Source organism: Bufo gargarizans, chromosome 1 (assembly GCF_014858855.1).
Source record: "Bufo gargarizans isolate SCDJY-AF-19 chromosome 1, ASM1485885v1, whole genome shotgun sequence".
Classification (NCBI taxonomy): Eukaryota; Metazoa; Chordata; class Amphibia; order Anura; family Bufonidae; genus Bufo; species Bufo gargarizans.
This window is the reverse complement of record NC_058080.1, coordinates 105,991,243-106,009,384: the sequence shown is the minus strand read 5'-3', so window position 1 is coordinate 106,009,384 and position 18,142 is coordinate 105,991,243. Positions and strand designations below refer to the sequence as shown.

Sequence of the window (18,142 nt, the reverse complement as noted above, 5' to 3'; positions counted from 1 at the left end):
CTGTCAGATGAATATTGTAAATAACACAAAAAAACGGTGCCAAAAAAGCTATTTCTTGTTACCTAAATCAGAGCAACCAAAAATCATATGTACCCTAAACTAGTACCAACAAAACTTCCACCCTATCCCGTAGTTTCTAAAATTGGGTCACTTTTTTGGAGTTTCTACTCTAGGGGTGCATCAGGGGGGCTTCAAATGGGACATGATGTAAAAAAAAACAGTCTAGCAAAATCTGCCTTCCAAAAACCGCATGGCATTTCTTTCCTTCTGCGCCCTGCCGTGTGCCTGTACAGCAGTTTACGACCACATATGGGGTGTTTCTGTAAACTACAGAATCAGGGCCATAAATATTGAGTTTTGTTTGACTAATAACCCTTGCTTTGTTACTGGAAAAAAAATTATTAAAATGGAAAATTTGCCAAAAAATGTAAATTCTGAAATTTAATCTCTATTTGCCAATAACTCTTGTGGAACACCTAAAGGGTTACGTTTTGTAAAATCAGTTTTGAATACCTTGAGGGGTGTAGTTTCTTAGATGGGGTCACTTTCTATGGAGTTTTTACTCTAGGGGTGCATCAGGGGGGCTTCAAATGGGACATGGTGTCCAAAAAAACAGTCTAGCAAAATCTGCCTTCCAAAAACCGTATGGCATTCCTTTCCTTCTGCGCCCTGCCGTGTGCCCATACAGCAGTTTACGACCACATATGGGGTGTTTCTGTAAACTACAGAATCAGAGCCATAAATAATGAGTTTTGTTTGGCTGTTAACCCTTGCTTTGTAACTGGAAAAAAAATATTAAAATGGAAAATCTAGCAAAAAAGTGAAATTTTTAAATTGTATCTTTATTTTCCATTAATTCTTGTGGAACACCTAAAGGGTTAACAATGTTTGTAAAATCAGTTTGGAATACCTTGAGGGGTGTAGTTTCTAGAATGGGGTCATTTTTGGGTGGTTTCTATTATGTAAGCTTCACAAAGTGACTTCAGACCTGAACTGGTCCTTAAAAAGTTGTTTTTTGAAAATTTCTGAGAAATTTCAAGATTTACTTCTAAACCTCTAAGCCTTGTAACATCCGCAAAAAATAAAATATCATTCCCAAATTGATCCAAACATGAAGTAGACATATGGGGAATGTAAAGTAATAACAATTTTTTGAGGTATTACTATGTATTATAGAAGTAGAGAAATTGAAACTTAAAAATTTGCTAATTTTTCAAATTTTTGGGTAAATTTGGTATATTTTTATAAATAAAAATGATTTTTTTTTACTCCATTTTACCAGTGTCATGAAGTACAATATGTGACGAGAAAACAATCTCAGAATGGCCTGAATAAGTCAAAGCGTTTTAAAGTTACCATCACATAAAGTAATGCTAGTCAGATTTGCAAAAAATGGCTTGGTCCTTAAGGTGAAAATGAGCCCGGTCCTTAAGGGGTTAAGGGTAAGCCCATCAACCACATTTGTTCTCAGGATAGCTGATAAATCTATGACAGCTGGGGGTCTAACAACTGGGACCCACAACTTTCATGAGACCAGAGGTCCCTGGGTATCTACTGTAAATAGAGCAGTGGTTGCTATGCATGCCTACCACATAATTTACTTCTGTGAGTCTGCCAAAGCATCGTACTCAGCAGTCTGAGCAGTGAAAGGAGTGGTGGTCAAGCATGCACCCAACTACTCCATTCACACAGGGGACTTGGGAATCCTCACCGATTAGTGGTGTCCCAGTGATCGGATATCTTATTATAATACATTTATCTGTTTTTATCATCTGTGGATAGGTGATAACTGTCATTTGCAGGCTAATCCCTTTAATATAATTATAATTATTTATCCTCCCAGCAATTTCAAAAGATGTAAACTGATTTTTATGTACAAATGCACATTTATTCTTGAGATAAAACATTATTTGTTACTGATCTATATTCTTTGTTTAAATATTTTGAATTTTAATATTCAGCTGGATTTTAACATAAATGATGAAAGTCCAAAATAGATTGTGTTCAGTTTTGTAAATTGATGGATATTTTTACTTACGACTGACTTTCTCAGTTCATCCATTTATATTGATTTGGTATTGAAAGCAGCACACTAACACACTTTTTTCTGCCGAATAAACATATGATTATTTTATACTACTTTCCTCAGGCATTATTTAGTTTTCAAATCAACCTGAAATGTTAAATTCATAAAGGCTAAGAGAAATGGATATGCCAATACTGCTTCAGTGTTATAAAAAATGATCACTCCAAGAAAAACAACATTATTTAATCACAGGTTAATAAGGGAAGCTACTGAATATACAAAAGATGAGGGATTGTTTGAAAAACATTACATATGCTATTCTATTAATAGTGGAGCCTGCATGTGTTAATGTGCTTCTCCAATAAAGGCTGCTCCAGGTCTCCATGAATAAATACATTTTCATTTAGAAAGATATGCCCCGTTCATGCTCAGAGAAACCTATTTGAACACTGTTTCCTTTTTAGTGGGTAAATTAGAAATTAAAATATAGGATTAGACAAAAATAGTCTTGCAGTACTTCATCTTACTAGTTGTAAAGAAATTGTTGAACCATGAAATTGTTACCTACTGTGAATGCTTTGCAAGTATCTACATTGTGGTAAAATACTATACAAGATTTTAACTTTTGACCTAGTGAAGGACTAGTCTATTACCGCCAGTGGCTGGGTTCTTGACCATGCATGACTCCTATTTTAGTGATGTCCATATGTCGAACTAGACTGCTTTGCAGTTATCTTCTTACAAAAACCACAGCACCCAGGTAAACAGGGCTAGGCTAGGACAACCAGAAACGTAGTGCGGGGTCTGTCAGATACGTAAAGCTCAATTATTTTATGTAGGAGGATCCATCTGTTGTCCGGTTTCTTCCTAAAACTGCCATTATTTTATAAATGTAATTTTCATTTTCAAATGTTAGAAGGCTTAAGACTTTAGCAGGAATTTTTTTTACATTTTCAAAAACATTTAGGTTTTTAGGGACCAATTCTGTAGTTCTGTAGTGACTGCACCCCTAAAAGGGACTTGAGCTGCCAAAACATATGGAGACACCAATCCAAAGAACCTATTTTGAAAACTACGCCCCTCAAGAAATGTATCCGAGGAAATAATAAACATTTTAACTCCACATGTGTTTCACAGAAGTTATGAATACAATACAAATGGAAAAAAGAAAACACAACTTTTTTTCAATAAAATGTGGCTTTTGTGCCAAATGTTTGATTTTCATAAGGAATAATATGAGAAAATACACCCCAAATTGTGCACAGAGCTGGTTTGAGAATGGAAGGAGGGCAGATTTTGCTGGAATAGTTGTCAGGTTGCAGAGAAGCTAAGGTACTTTGAGGTGAAATAATAAAAAAGTGACCCCATTTTAGAAACCACACCCTCAAGGAATTTACCAAGGAGTTTATTGAACATGTTTACCTGACAGGTGTTTTGAGGTACAAAAATTAAAGCTGATGGTGCAAAGTGAAATATTGCAATTTTTATGTCATTGCAGTGTCCAGCATGTTGTGCCCAGCGTATGCCAGTGTGAAAAGACAACCCTTTTATTATTATGCTATGTTTCCTGGTTTTGGAAACACCCTACATGTGTCCCTAATATTTTGCCTGGACATTTCACAGGGCCGAGGAGTAAAAAATCACCATGCATATTTGTAGTGACTTACAGGGCTTGTGCTGACAACTGTAGAGGCTCTGAGGTGAAATAATAAATTGAACCCCCAAGAAGTGACCACATTTTGAAAACTACAGGGTATTTATCAAGTGGTGAAGTGAGCATTTTGACCAAAGAGTTTTTTTCTGGAAATTAATGTGCAACAGGTGCAACAGTGCAAAATGAGGATTGCAAATTTACAGGCCTCAAAATGGAAAGACCATCTTTTGAAATTTGGATTTTGATGCATTGGTTTATTGGTGCCTTGTAGCTTTTGAAAAGACCCTGAAGTACCAGTACAGTGGAAACTCACGAGAGGTGACCCCATTATGGAAATTGTATCCATTAGGGTATTCAATAAGACTTGCTCTTGCCAGGGGTTTTACTGCTATTTCAGGACATATATAAACTGCTCAGAGTATGTCAGGGCATAATATTTATTTTGGGTGGGGAATGGATAAAAAGTATTTATTCTGCCTAATTTTATTCTGGAATTAGTTTCCATTTTCATTGGTTCTATTTTGGGATACATACAACTTTTTGATCACTTCTAATTTTTGGGAGCCAGGATAAAAGTAAAAACAGCAATTCCACCATTGTTTTTTGGGTTTCATTTTCATGATTGTTGAGGAGAGTATTGCTTGTTTTTTTTTATTTATTTTATTTAACCCATTCCCATATAAAATGTAATCCTACCAGACACCGATGTTCTCAATGATTAACGTGTATATTTTGCATACTTGAAGCTTAATACTTAGTCAGGAAATACTAAACACCAAGTTCTTAACCCATAGTGTTTGATTCCTGTGTAAAACAATAATTTGTACCTGCAGTATTCACAACAGGCCCATTTTATCAATTGCCATAATGATTGTGTTTCTGCTTTTGCTTTTTCACTGAGGATATTGTTTATTTCAGATTCTGTCTAGCACTGTGCTCTACTTAAGCCTTCAAATGAATGCATACAAAGTCTTCTTTCCCTTTCCTTTCCGTGTTTGTCTTTGCTTAAGTAACAAGAGTGGGAATCAATAGAGTATTGACAATACTCTAGTGGCATACCTTAGGCAGCAGGTGACCTGTGTTCTTTATTCTTGTCATTACAATCTTGTGCACCAGAATGGAAGTGTTTAAATATCTATCTCTTACTTGCTTAACATGAACACGCTAGGTCAACCTTAGACGCCTTCTATCTTTCAGATTCTTCTATTTGCATCTTAGGAAGAGAATCAAAATGACTTTGACTAATTGCTTTAGTTGGGGAAGATGCAATCAGCTGTAACATTTTATTTATTTTTTTACTCATTTGTATGGTTGAGCAAACACCTGGAAGTTCGGGTTCAACGGTTCGGCCAAACTTTGCAGCAAACCCCATTGAAGTCAATAGGGACCTGAACTTTGGGGCACTAAAATGGCTTTAAAAAAGTCATAGAAAGGCTAGAGGGCTGCAAAAGAAAGCAAAATAGGAGTAAGAGCAGGACAATTGCTCTGCAAACAAATGTGGATAGGGAAATGAATTAAAATAACATAGAATAAAAAAAAAAATCTTGAACTAAGAGGCGGAGGTCAAAGTGGAGTAGGAGGTTGAGGAGGTGGTGGACGTGGCAGTGTAAGTGAAAGCTGTGGTGGAGGAGGAGGAAGTAGCCAACACTATTTTTGTAGTTTTTTTATTTTATTTTTTATAATCTTGGGAAGACCCCAAAAATCTGGGTGCGGCCGGTATACTTGTCTATTCTGCACAAGGTATGGACAAGTCATGTGGGATCCATGCCTGGTTCATTTTAATGAACGTGAGCTTGTCCACATTGGCTTTGGACAGGCAGCTGCGCTTGTCTGTGATCACCCCCCTGCCGCGCTGAACACATGTTCGGACAATACACTGGTCATAGGGCAGGCCAGCACCTCCAAGGCATAAAGGGCAAGCTCAAGCCATGTGCCCAATTTGGAGACCCATAAATTAAATGGGGCAGACCCATCAGTCAGTACGTGTAGGCGTATGCACATATACTGCTCCACCATGTAGCTGAAATGCTGCCTCCTGCTAAGATGTTCCATATCAGTTGCTGGTGCTGGAACATTTATGCCTCGCTTTGGGCTCTGATTGTACAGCGTGCAAACCACCCGCGTTTTGTAGTCAGCACATTGTCTGAAGAACTGCCATGCCAGGGAACTCCTTGGAGCAGGCTTGGGTGTGCTCAGTCCCTGGGTGCTGTGGGAAGTAGCAGGCATACTGTCTAAAGAACGGCCACTCTGCTTTTGCACACTGCTCTCTCTTTTGCTGTGTGGCTGGTGCTGTGTGGCCCCCCAACTCTTCCTCCGAACTGCACATGTCACTCGCATGACCTTGATTCCATGTGGGTTCTAGGACCTCATTATCCTCCACACCATCTTCCACCCACTCTTCACCTCTGCCTTCCTTGCCAGTCTGCACACTGCAGAAAGACGCAACAGTTGACACCTGTGTTTCATCATCATCAGAGATGTGCTGCGGTGGTCCTCCCATGTCCACATCCTGAAACATAAGTGGTTGGGCATCAGTGCACTCAATCTCTTCCACTTCTGGAAGAGGTCTATGTGGACAGTCCTCGGAAACCCTGCCAGCAGAGTCATCAGCATAAGAGACTGCTGCATGACTTGGGGCTCAGACTGCTTGGCTGATTTGCAAGGGGGTGAGGTGAAAGATAGATGTCTATGGGCTGCAGGAGCCAATTCTGCGCTTTCAACAGGGGACCGGGTGGGAGACAATATGAAGGAACTGGAGGCACTGTCATCCACCCAATCTACTACCGCCTCTACTGGTTCTGGTTTCACTATTTGTACACCGGTATTCAGGCCTACAAAATAACGCTGAACGTTCTGTCGTCTACGTCTGCATATGGGCATGTAACTATCACAGATCAACTACGTCCTCTCCCCAGTGGTGGTTTATACTAGGGTCATTCGGGTTGGTAGCCCCGGGCCCAGCATCCCTGGGGGGCCCAACGCCAACCCGAACGCCCAGATACTGCGGCGGGGCACGGGAGCGAAAAGTTCCCTGCCCAGCCGCCGATCACCGCCATAGGCTTCAGGCCTAGTAGGCCTGAGGCCTATACGGTAGTGAAATCCCGCCGCAGGCATGCGTGATGACGTCATCGTGCACCACTGCCTCACCATGCCGGACACAGGTATTACCTTTTAATTTTTTTTTCTTTCTGTGTGTGCCAACTTTGGGGGGGGGGGGGGGCAGAGGAGGACATGGGGCAGTGTGGCATCAAATCAGTTTGGGGGGAAGATTATTAAATGTGGGGCAAATTATTATTTGGGGGCAAATTACTTCTTGGGGGCAGTGTGGGGGCACATTACTTCAGGGAGTGCAGTGTGAGGGCAAATTCTTCATGGTGGGCAATGTGGGGGAAAATTACTTCATAGGGGCAGTGTGGGGGCAAATTGCTTCAGGGGGTGCAGTGTGGGGGCAAATTAATTCATGGTGATGCAGTGTGGGGGCAAATTTAGGGGGTGCAGTGTGGGGGCAAATTACTTCATGGGAGTGCAGTGTGGTGGCAAATTATTTCATGGGAGTGCAGTGTGAGGGCAAATTATTTCATGGAAGTGCAGTGTGGGTGCAAATTACTTCATGGGGACAGTGTGGGGGAAATTACTATATGGAACAGTGAGGGGGAAATTACTATATGAGGCAGTGTGGGGGGAAATTACTATATGGGGCAGTGTGGGGGAAATTACTATATGAGGGTAGTGTGGGGGGGGAATTACTATATGGCGTAGTGTGTGGGAAATTACTATATGGGGTAGTGTGGGGGAAATTACTATATGGGGCAGTGTGGGGGGAAATTACTATTTTGGGGTAGTGTGGGGTCATTATAATTGCTGTAGACACTATGGGGACATTTGGGGTAATTTATCAAACTGGTGTAAAGTAGAACTGGGTTAGTTACCCATAGCAACAGATTTCACCTTTCATTTTTCACAGCTCCTTTGGAAAATTAAAGGTGGAATCTGATTGGTTGTTATGGGCACCTAAGACAGTTGTACTTTACACCAGTTTGACAAATGACCACAATTATGAGAAATCTAACATGTCTGTGTAACAAACTCTGTAGAGATGAGATGTGGCTGAAATAATTTGTCATGGCGGTCTGGGTCAAATGTAGGAGAAGAGGAAAGAGAAGATCTACATGACAGGAGATGTCACTGGATGTAACAGGTATGTAATGTTGTATTCCCCTATATGTAGAGCTGGCTCACTACTGTGACCTGTGTCTCATCTTCTCCTCCAAGTCTTTTTTTTTTTTTTCATAATTACATGTATTTTAAATTTGGCAACAAAATTTTTAATTTGTCACCTGCAGTTCTATGTAACAGCCCAGATGACATTGATAACTTTCTGTGTGCAGATAATGTAGTAGATGTCCCATGCCGTCCTATATAACACCCCACATAACACAATAGTTCACTGTGTTATGTGGGGTGTTACATAGGACTACAGGTAACATCCATGAAATCTGTCCTCGGAGAGTTATGAGATAGTGGGGGTCAGACTCATGGCAGCCCCCCACCAATCAGCTGTTTGAGGAGACCGCAATTTTGAAGTGAGCACCGCAGCCTTTTTGCTACTTACCAATCACAGCTCTGTCCATTTAATGCACTGTGCTTGGTATTACAGATCAGACCCAATCACTCAGATGAGACAAAGCTGCACCTAGACCATGTGAACGATGTCATATGGCCTAGGAAGAGACTTTGGCGCTTACAAAGTACCGCAGCCTCTTCATACAGAAAAAAAAAACTAAAACTAAAATGAAGGGTGGCGGGGGGGTTGAGTTGGGTAGACAGCCCCCGGGCCTATCATGCACTTAATCTGCCCCTGCCTCTCCCTGCAACAGGAGCCCTACCAACACCAGCAGCACCACGACCAGGGCCACGTCCCTTATTTGATGCTCTCCTCATTCTTTGAGTTCACCCACTGAACTAACAGACGGATTAACTACATCAATTTCCCTGTAACGTATGCAGTGCAGGTGTACTTCACGCAATAAATGGGTATATGATGTGCACATAACTAACAGACGGATTAACTATTATATTTGTGTGTCAGGGCTACAAAGTACAATGTTGCATTGCACCCACACAAAAAACGCTGTAAGTCACCCACAGAATTAACAGCCAGATTTATAATTATCTTTTTGTGTCAGGGGTGCAAAGATGGTGTATTGCACTCACAAAAAATAAAATCACAGTAACACTGTCCCTCAGTTCAGCTGCCTGCTTTCTGTCCATTCAATACTGAGAACTGATGGGCGGTGCTACACCTGATCCAGCTTATATAGAGGCTGGGTCACATGATGCACAGACCAATCACAGCAATGCCATTAGTAGGCATGGCTGTGAAGGCTTCTAAGGGCACACAGCTTAAAAGCTTGTTATTTGGCTGCCCTGCAGCCTTTAAACAAGCTTTATTAAATGCCTGAACACCGAACTCGAACCCAAACTTTTCCGGCAAAGTTCGGGTTCGGGTCCAGGTACCAAAAATCGTAAAGTTAGGTACGGACCCGAACGTTACAATTTGGGTTCACTCTACACTACTCATTTGCTCTAAGTGAAAAATGAATGTTCTTTATTCCTATAAAATAATAAACTATTACAACTAGGTTGGTAAATTATGCCATTTATAAGATTAAAGAAGGTTTCTAAATGACTTTATAACAAAGCTAATATTTTATGTTATTAAAAGAACATCAGAATAGGGTATTTTTAAACTTAATTTTAGTAGAAAATCTTTTTCTTTTAGATTTTTCTTTTTCAATTTGGAAGTATTATGCATTTGAAAGTTAAATTCTAAATCTTGCTCTTCTGTAGCAGTCAGCACAGAGAGATAAAACTCCTATACAGATCAGCAATCCATTACATATGGGTATACTCAACAGGTTGATTTTCTGCCCCATCATAGGGGCGTTCATGGTAATGCTTGTTAGTGGTAATCTGGCAGGCTAATACTGCCGCCAATTGCATGATGAACAAGCAAACGCTTATTCATTGGGCAATCCAGATCTTTCAGCATGCTGAAAAAAATCTACATTTGCCCGCAGCAGATCATACTGTCTAATCATGATCTGCTGCCTGTAAACAACTGTAGAGCATGGCGGCGAATGATGGCATGTTATCATGTTATCAGGACATTCTTTGACAACCTTATTACAGACAAGTCAAAGAATGTCCTGAGCACAGGATTCTAAACTGAAATTAATTAAGCACAAGACATTGTTTGTATTCAGCCTTCCCGGATTTCAAACCCGCACATTTGACTAGTTAGGTGCCGGCACCAACGCGGAGGATTGAAGCCAAGCAGGTGGAGATGAGGACCAGTGAACAGTTACAAGTATGTATTAAATCGCTGAAGGAAAACTCCAACACCTACGGCTCAAACAAAGACTGGGTAATCTGATTTGTTATACATTAAATAATTTGCTGCCAGCACCGACATCGGGAAGCCTTAGAAGGTTTGTACACAAACGTAGAAAAGGATTCTTTACGGTAAGAGCAGTGAGACTATGGAACTCTCTGCCTGAGGAGGTGGTGATGGTGAGTACAATAAAGGAATTCAAGAGGGGCCTGGATGTATTTCTGGAGCGTAATAATATTACAGGCTATAGCTACTGGAGAGGGATTGTTGATCCAAGGAGTTATTCTGATTGGAGTCAGGAAGGAATTTTTTATTCCCCTAAAGTGGGGAAAATTGGCTTCTACCTCACAGGGGTTGTTTTTTTTTTTGCCTTCCTCTGGATCAACTTGCAGGATAACAGGCCGAACTGGATGGACAGATGTCTTTTTTTGGCCTTATGTACTATGTTACTAAAATAGACTGTGCAAATACATGGCAATTGTGCCATATTGAATCGCAGTGCAAACAAGCAGATTCACTACGTACCATCTGATCTGTCGTCTGTTCACACTGTATAAATTGGAAAAACCAGGATATTAACTGGGCCAACACAAGACGAGGGCACAGTACTGAATCTGTATATTGCCATTTCTCTGTCTAGGTATTAGACATTGGACAAACAAGGAACACTGATATATTTTATTTTATGGTAATAGTGCTTGAGCTCGGCACTATTTTAGAGGGACTGGATTTTTAAACTGGCCATATGAGGTCAGAGCGTTCTGCAATAATTGTATTATGTATTTTATTGTATGTGTCGTATTAAAGCACTATATTTATATTGAAAGTAGTTTTGTCTGAATAGCTGGCCATTTTTATAGTTTTGAAATATGAGTGGGAGAGTGGGCATGGTTAGCTATGGTAATGCGTTTCACTCCATATTTATCTAAGCCTTTTTTTTTTAAGTCACAAAATTAGTCACAATCTCACTCCAGTAGAAGGGTGAAGTAGAGTGTTTTGTTTCGAATGCTGTGCTTTAGGCTCATATCTTGTTAGTTAAGAGACTTGTGTTTAGTCAGTAGCCACATGGCCCAAGATTTCATTTTGCATTGTTTGTTTTGCTGGAACTGCCTGAAAAGCATTTAAAACTGGTTGAGGTCAGTTACACTACATCTGTCTGGAATGAACTGTGTTACTTGTGTGCCACAAAGTGCCCTTCTAATCCTGGACGGGTGCTGCATACTACGTCATAGGGCCAGCGCCAGGACCAGGAAACGTTATGCAAATATTCTATATTTCCTTGGTGGCTCATTGGTTAGTGCTGTTCCTTCATGTCCTGAGTATAAATCTAACAAAGGCATCATCTGCATAGATTGTATGGGAGTTTTCACACTTGCGCGCCAAAAACAAACAGGTAAGTTTACCTACAATTTCCATGGTAAACCATAAAAGGGACTGCCCTAAGGAATATGTTGGCATTGTGTAAATGAAATATTATATTATTGGTTTGCTGAGTCTCAGTGGTGATAAATGGTTATCATGGCTGTTAGCCATTGATTGACCATTAGCAGTGATGTGAATATAGATGGCACATTGCACAGTACTTCTGTTCCAGCTGACACCAGAAGCAGCAGGGATGACTGGCCACCCCTAATTTTTTTAGGGGAACTCCAGGACATGCCATACCCTGCTTCATGTATTTCTTCCTTCTTACTGACCAGATACAGAGAACAGAAGAAAATAATGTGATCTGGATCAGACCACATAGGGTCTGCTTTAGTTCTGTAACCACAGAGATATATAATATAGAAATGCTTACATGTGCTCGAGACTCAAAAATAGGGCACTTTTATTTAAGACTATTTGCATTTTTATTTAAGATGTATTGGGGATATTAAGAAAATTGGGACATATCATTTAAATAATAGTGCTCATTTCTACGTTTTTGTTCAGGAACAGTAAAAAAATAAGCATGATACATCCATGCTCTCTCAACACTGTATATATCTACACAAAAACTATCAAAAATTCACATTTTGGAAACAGCACATTGAATAACGTAAGTGGAGTCCATAGCTATTAAAGCAGATGACATCCAAGATTTAGTAGCCTCTCTATATTGTGAAGGTCAAAGTTAAGGGGGTTGGCTGCTGTGGAGGTCCCATTTTAAGCAGGGGGGAACTGTGGGGGGGGGGGCAGTGTTAAGGGGTGGGGGTCTGTGGAGGTCACTGTTAAGGGGACGGGGTACTGTAGATGTCACTGATATAGTGGATACTCTCGATATCTTTTAATGACACAGACAAACAATAAATGAAATTGATTACATATACCCATGCAAATCTGGGTACTTCTGCTAATATATATATATATGATCTATAAGTTCACCTATGTAATATGTCAGGATAAGGTAAAGCAGTGTTGTACAAATGCACAAAATCATCATATAATATACACATTTGGAATCAGCTGTGGGTTATTGACTTTTCTCCTTGATTATATTGTACTTTTTTCATTTAGCCTTACTTACTCAAATGGATCACTGGGATCTGTTCTTTGTAGCTCTGGAGGAATTGGGATTCGTTTGTAGTACATTTCCCAGTCAAACGCTCCTCTCATGGCATCTCCTGCTTGAGCTTCATATCCAAAGTGATTGTGGTCAATGACATCTATCATGGGACACACAATTGTTTTGTGGTTCAGAGCAATTTGATCTGTAAAATAAAAAGCACAGAATACATGGAGACATATTTAATCCACTCATCCATCATATTCAAGAAACCTGACTCAGGGACATCTCTCAGGGATGAAAGGCATGTTTTTTTTTCCTTTTATCTACTGTGGCTCCCTAAAAGCATTTTACTCTTTTATGCAGACACAAGCTGCTATCTAACATAGGGCTGCATTGAGCTGGACAGTGATTAGAGATAATCATACTTTTTTTAGGGAAACGGCATCCCAAGGATATCTGCAGAGACCGAGCCATCTATATTTCTGTCATTCAGCCTCCGCAAGCTGTCCTCAATCTGTCACTTGGAGAGGTGACTGCCAATGCCTAAAAGACTCAAGAAACAGCACTTGAAAGAAGCTGTGCTGGGGAATTATCAGACTAGGTTCAGGGTTAGAATGATCATTTTTAGCAAACATGTTAGACATCAGAATGCACCTGCTTATGCCACATACTGTTAGTTTCAATTGTTCCTTTATTTTACCCACAGAGAATATCCAGTGCTATCTAGAATCGTTCAATGGCTTAGAGAGTTGTACTTGTAGTCATTCACAGCATCAGAATACTAAAAAAGTAAACACTATTTATTTAAAACTTAAAGAGTCACTATACTTTCACACAATTTCATTACTAGCAAATTTCTAAACAACTTAATTTATAAAATATGCATCCACCTGAAAAAAGGTTATAAAGCCATGGCCACTAGGGGTCTCACTTCCACCTAACCTGCAGTCCACTGCATGGTCCGTCCCTGGTAACAGAGACCCAGAAGACAGCTGTGAGGAAGTGGTGAATTGTCAGAGCTAGCTGAGATAGTGAGCTTGATAAAACAACTACCATATTTTTCACTATATAAGATGCACCTGCCCATAAGACGCACCTAGGTTTTTGAGGAGGGAAAATAAGAAAGAAGAAAAAATTGAATCAAAAGGTGTGCTTTTGGTGGGTTTTGAACTAATGGTGGTCTGTGGATGACACTATTATGGGGGATCTGTAGATGACACTGTTATGAAGGGGATCTGTGGATGACACTGTTATGGGGGCATCTGTGGATGGCACTGTTATGGGGGGATCTGTAGATGACACTGTTATGAAGGGGATCTGTGGATGACACTGTTATGGAGGGGATCTGTGGATGACACTGTTATGGAGGGGATCTGTGGATGACACTGTTATGGAGGGGATCTGTGGATGGCACGGTTATGGGGGGTCTGTGGATGGCACCGTTATGGGGGATCTTTGGATGGCACTGATATGGGGAGGAGTGGTACTGTTATGGGGAGTGGGATCTTTGGATGACATTGTTATGGGAGGGGGATCTGTGGATGACCATGCTATGTGGGATCTGTGGGTGACACTATATAGCATCTTATGCTATATATGTCAACAACAGATCCCCCCCATAACAGTGTCCCCCAATACACCGGGCCACACCGCTCACAGCAGTACTCATATCTAAACAGTAATCCTTAACTTCAAGTACGGCAACTTTAACTTTAAAGCAGTGCTATCCTGTTTAATACCTTACAATCAAGCTCCCGTAGCAGGCAGAGCGGCCGGCAGCGTAATGTCACTCAGCTATCACATAATTGAGAAAAAAAGCGGCTCTCATCTGCTCTTTCTCTGCTGTGAGCACAGAAAAAAACGCACCTGGATGCGGGTAACTTAAAGTCCAAACGAAAAGCAAAATCCAGCTCAGTCTCGCAGAGGTATAATCAATACTTTATTGACGCTGTATAAAAATACATCCAGGAAAAACAATCTTAGTCTACATGTTTCGGGCTACTTAGAATGTGAGCCCTTACTCATGTCATAAGTAAGGGCTCACATTCTAAGTAGCCCGAAACATGTAGACTAAGATTGTTAGTAGACTAAGATTGTTTTTCACATAGCTGAGTGACGTTTGGACGTCACTCAGCTATGTCACGTGCCTGCTCCGCCTGCTTCATTCATAATGTGAGAGGAGCAGGTGCGTGACGTGAGTGAGTGACATTACGCTGCCACCCGCTCTGTCTGTTACCGGAGCTTGATTGTAAGGTAGTAAACAGAATAACGCTGCTTTAAAGTTAAAATTTCTCGAGGTTAAGGATTACTGATTAGATATGTATACTGCTGTGAGTGGCTGAACCAGGTGTTAGAGTACAGTGACTGCACCGGGCCCTGCTTTGAGTTGTCGGCCTCCAGACCCTCTCCTCCCTCCCTGCTAATATATCACTGCACTGTGCAGCATCACAGCCGGCGATGTTTCAGCGTTAGCAATGTAAAAATGGCAGCATTCGCCCCATAAGACGCACTCACATTTTCCCCCCATTTTTTGGGGGGGGGAAAGTGTGTCTTATGGGGCAAAAAATACAGTACTTAAAGACTGTTTCTGAACATAATAGATGCCTGCTAAATTTCTGTAAGTGTGATTTATCCTTCCTTATCTGTTCTGCTTCTGAGTGAAATGTATCTAGCTATGCAGCTGAAACAGGGAATAATATTGCTGAAAAAATTTAAGAAAGCCCAAACATAACTGTTCCTTCACAGTTTTAATGGTACAAAGAAGCACATCAATTATGCAAACTTTTTAAAACTCAGGTATTCTTTAATTTCTTCCAACTGCTGTAGGTCTGAGGACCTTATGTCAGAAAACCTAAAAATAGTGCTAAGGCAACAGTAAATATGATGGTCATAGCCTTCTTAATAGTACTAAACCATTATAAACAGTTCCTACGTAGGAGCTAAAACATCCAGTAATACATGCTTATTTTATGATTATACAGTATGTAAAAACAATACACTTAATAATTCTTAAAGGTCAAAATATAATAAAACTTTATGTAAAATATAAAAAAAAGATGATTTTTACTTGAAGTCATGCATAAGGTGGTAGCACACTAGCAGCAATAATAAAACATCTTGATAGGGTTGCCCAATAGCAGAAAACAAACAGCACTCCAGGTAGAAAACACAATTTATTCACCCATGTGGCAAAAAGGAAGCAATGTTTCGGCTCAACAATAGAGCCTTTCTCAAGCAGTGAACACAAGTGCAAAGTGAAATATATTTAGGCCAAGCAATTCATCAAATCAGTGAACATGATGCAAAACAGCCATGTGCAATTAATGACATAATTGATCAATATATAAAAAAAATATTATATACTGATAAAAAACAGTGATCGATATTATATCATGTACATGAGGTGATACAACAATGTAATAAAAAATAGCAGTGCTACATAATATACAAAATTCATGAATATATAAATAATAAAGTGCATGTGTGCTTTATAACAAAGTATGTAACCCAATTAAAAACACCAATAAAAGCATACTTGAGGGGCGGAGACCAAAGATGAAGAGCCATACCATACAGGTGGATCAGATGTATCGTATACTGTAGCGCCATGATCGGCGTGTGGTAAGTCACAGTGCGCATGCTCCAGGTTACGGCATTGGTGCGCGGAAGCAGGAAGTGACACGCAGCAAAAAACAGTGCATGCGCACCTCATACCCGCTCCACACACCACCATCTTAAGTGTGGTTTCTATAAAGTAGAAGTAAGCACATGCGCACAAGCACAATGGAATAACACCGCCATATTGGAGTCTGGTGGACTGCCCAAATAGTAAAAGCGAGCCAATATGGAACTTATATGGCTCAAGGAAAACTGCTAACATTTATAAAGGAGAGGACACGCCTCTTCAGAGGGGTGAAACCTCACCAAGGTGGGCACCCCAGACTCATGTGTACAGCACGTTTGTGCCATACATATTGAGTGAGTATGCCAAGTGGTATCAGTATATCGCAGCTAAATCAGGGGATCTCCTGCTGGATAGAACAAATGATGCATCCTCTGCAGTGTAGCCGTCCTGCCATACGTACCTCTACCTGCGAGCTATTGATAAAGGTACCATATGACGAAACTTTTTTGAAACATCGGAGCTCTCCATACTACTCACGGCGCGACACAAGTCTTTAAACTCGGAGCAATTAACGCCCGACTGGGGCAGTATTTTGAAAATTTACCAGCAGAATTATTTTCTTGCTAAATGTTGCAAATGTTGCTGGCACCTACCTCACATTTTGGATTGTACGATTAACAATAAATCCACCTGGCATATCTAAACTCTCAAGAGTGTGTGTGGTTTTCTCTACAAATACACAAGGGCTCAGTCGTATACCACAGCACCTCACTCTAGAACTAGGAGTGCAAGTTCCTCCTCCTTACACCAATGACCTATTAACAGCCAAAACCAAAAAACATTACTCTGTCCTCCTTCTCCTTGACCTGTTCTCTGCCTCTGACACTGTCGACCACTTCCTTATGTTGCAAACTCTCTCATCTCTTGGCATCACTGACCTGGACCTCTGCTGGATCACATCATACCTCACAGATCGGATATTTAGCGTCTCCCACTCTCACACCACCTTCTCGTCTCATTCCCTCTCTGTTGGTGTCCCACAAGGCTCTGAACCAGGACCCCTGCTTTTCTCTATCTACACTTTTGGCCTGGGACTGCTTATATAGTCCCATGGCTTTCAGTATCACATTTATGCTGACGGCACACAAATCTACTTCTCTGGTCTGGACATCACCACCTTACTATCCAGAATCCCACAATGCCTATCTTACATGGATAAAACAGAATTCATCATCTTTCCCCCATCTTGCTCCCCCCCCAACAGACATATCTATCAAGATCAATGGTTGCACACTCTCCCCGGTCAACCAAGTCCGCTGCCTTGGAGTGACCTTGGATTCTGCCCTCTCCTTCCGAACCGCACATCCAAGCAATTTTGGGTTTTGACATACCACTGCTATACCTAGTAGATAGGTTAAAAACATTAATGAATTTGTCTGTTACATTTTCGGGTGAAATTCACCTATTTTGGGGGATGATATACCACTGCTATACCTAGTAGACAGGCAAAAAATTTCAATATTTTGTCTGTTACTTTTTCAGGTGAAATTCACCTATTTTTGGGTTTTTCAATTTTTGACGTGAATACACCCCTGCTCTGCATAGGAGACAGGGACCAAAATTTATTAAAATAATCTGTTCCATTGGTGAGTGACATTAACCCATTTTTGGCGGTGAAAAACCCCTACTCTGCATAGGTGACAGGGACTTAAATTTCTCTTTCATTCGATCCTTCTGCTTTAATAACTTTTCCCATATTTCCGCTTGATCAAAATTTTATTTCATCCATTTATCTCCCTTGGATGTGGTCTCTCTTTCTCATGCTCTCTCTCCGGCATGGAACCCTTATTCACCGATAACCGTGATCAACATTGTAGGCTCAGAAAAGAACATCAAAAGTTAATAGAGAAGATATCCAAATGGATGGTGGACGTAACGGGTGCACCTCTGCATAG

At 40.6% G+C, this 18,142-nt stretch overlaps 1 protein-coding gene across 1 annotated transcript in view; it reads right to left on the bottom strand.

Annotated features, from left to right (window-relative positions):
• Nucleotides 1-18,142, bottom strand: part of GALNTL6 (polypeptide N-acetylgalactosaminyltransferase like 6) — a 1,751,703-nt gene that overhangs the window by 612,591 nt on the left and 1,120,970 nt on the right. The window contains exon 5 of the mRNA XM_044276251.1: nt 12,581-12,764. Coding sequence (XP_044132186.1) covers nt 12,581-12,764 — 184 coding nt within the window. The remainder of the gene's footprint in view (nt 1-12,580; nt 12,765-18,142) is intronic.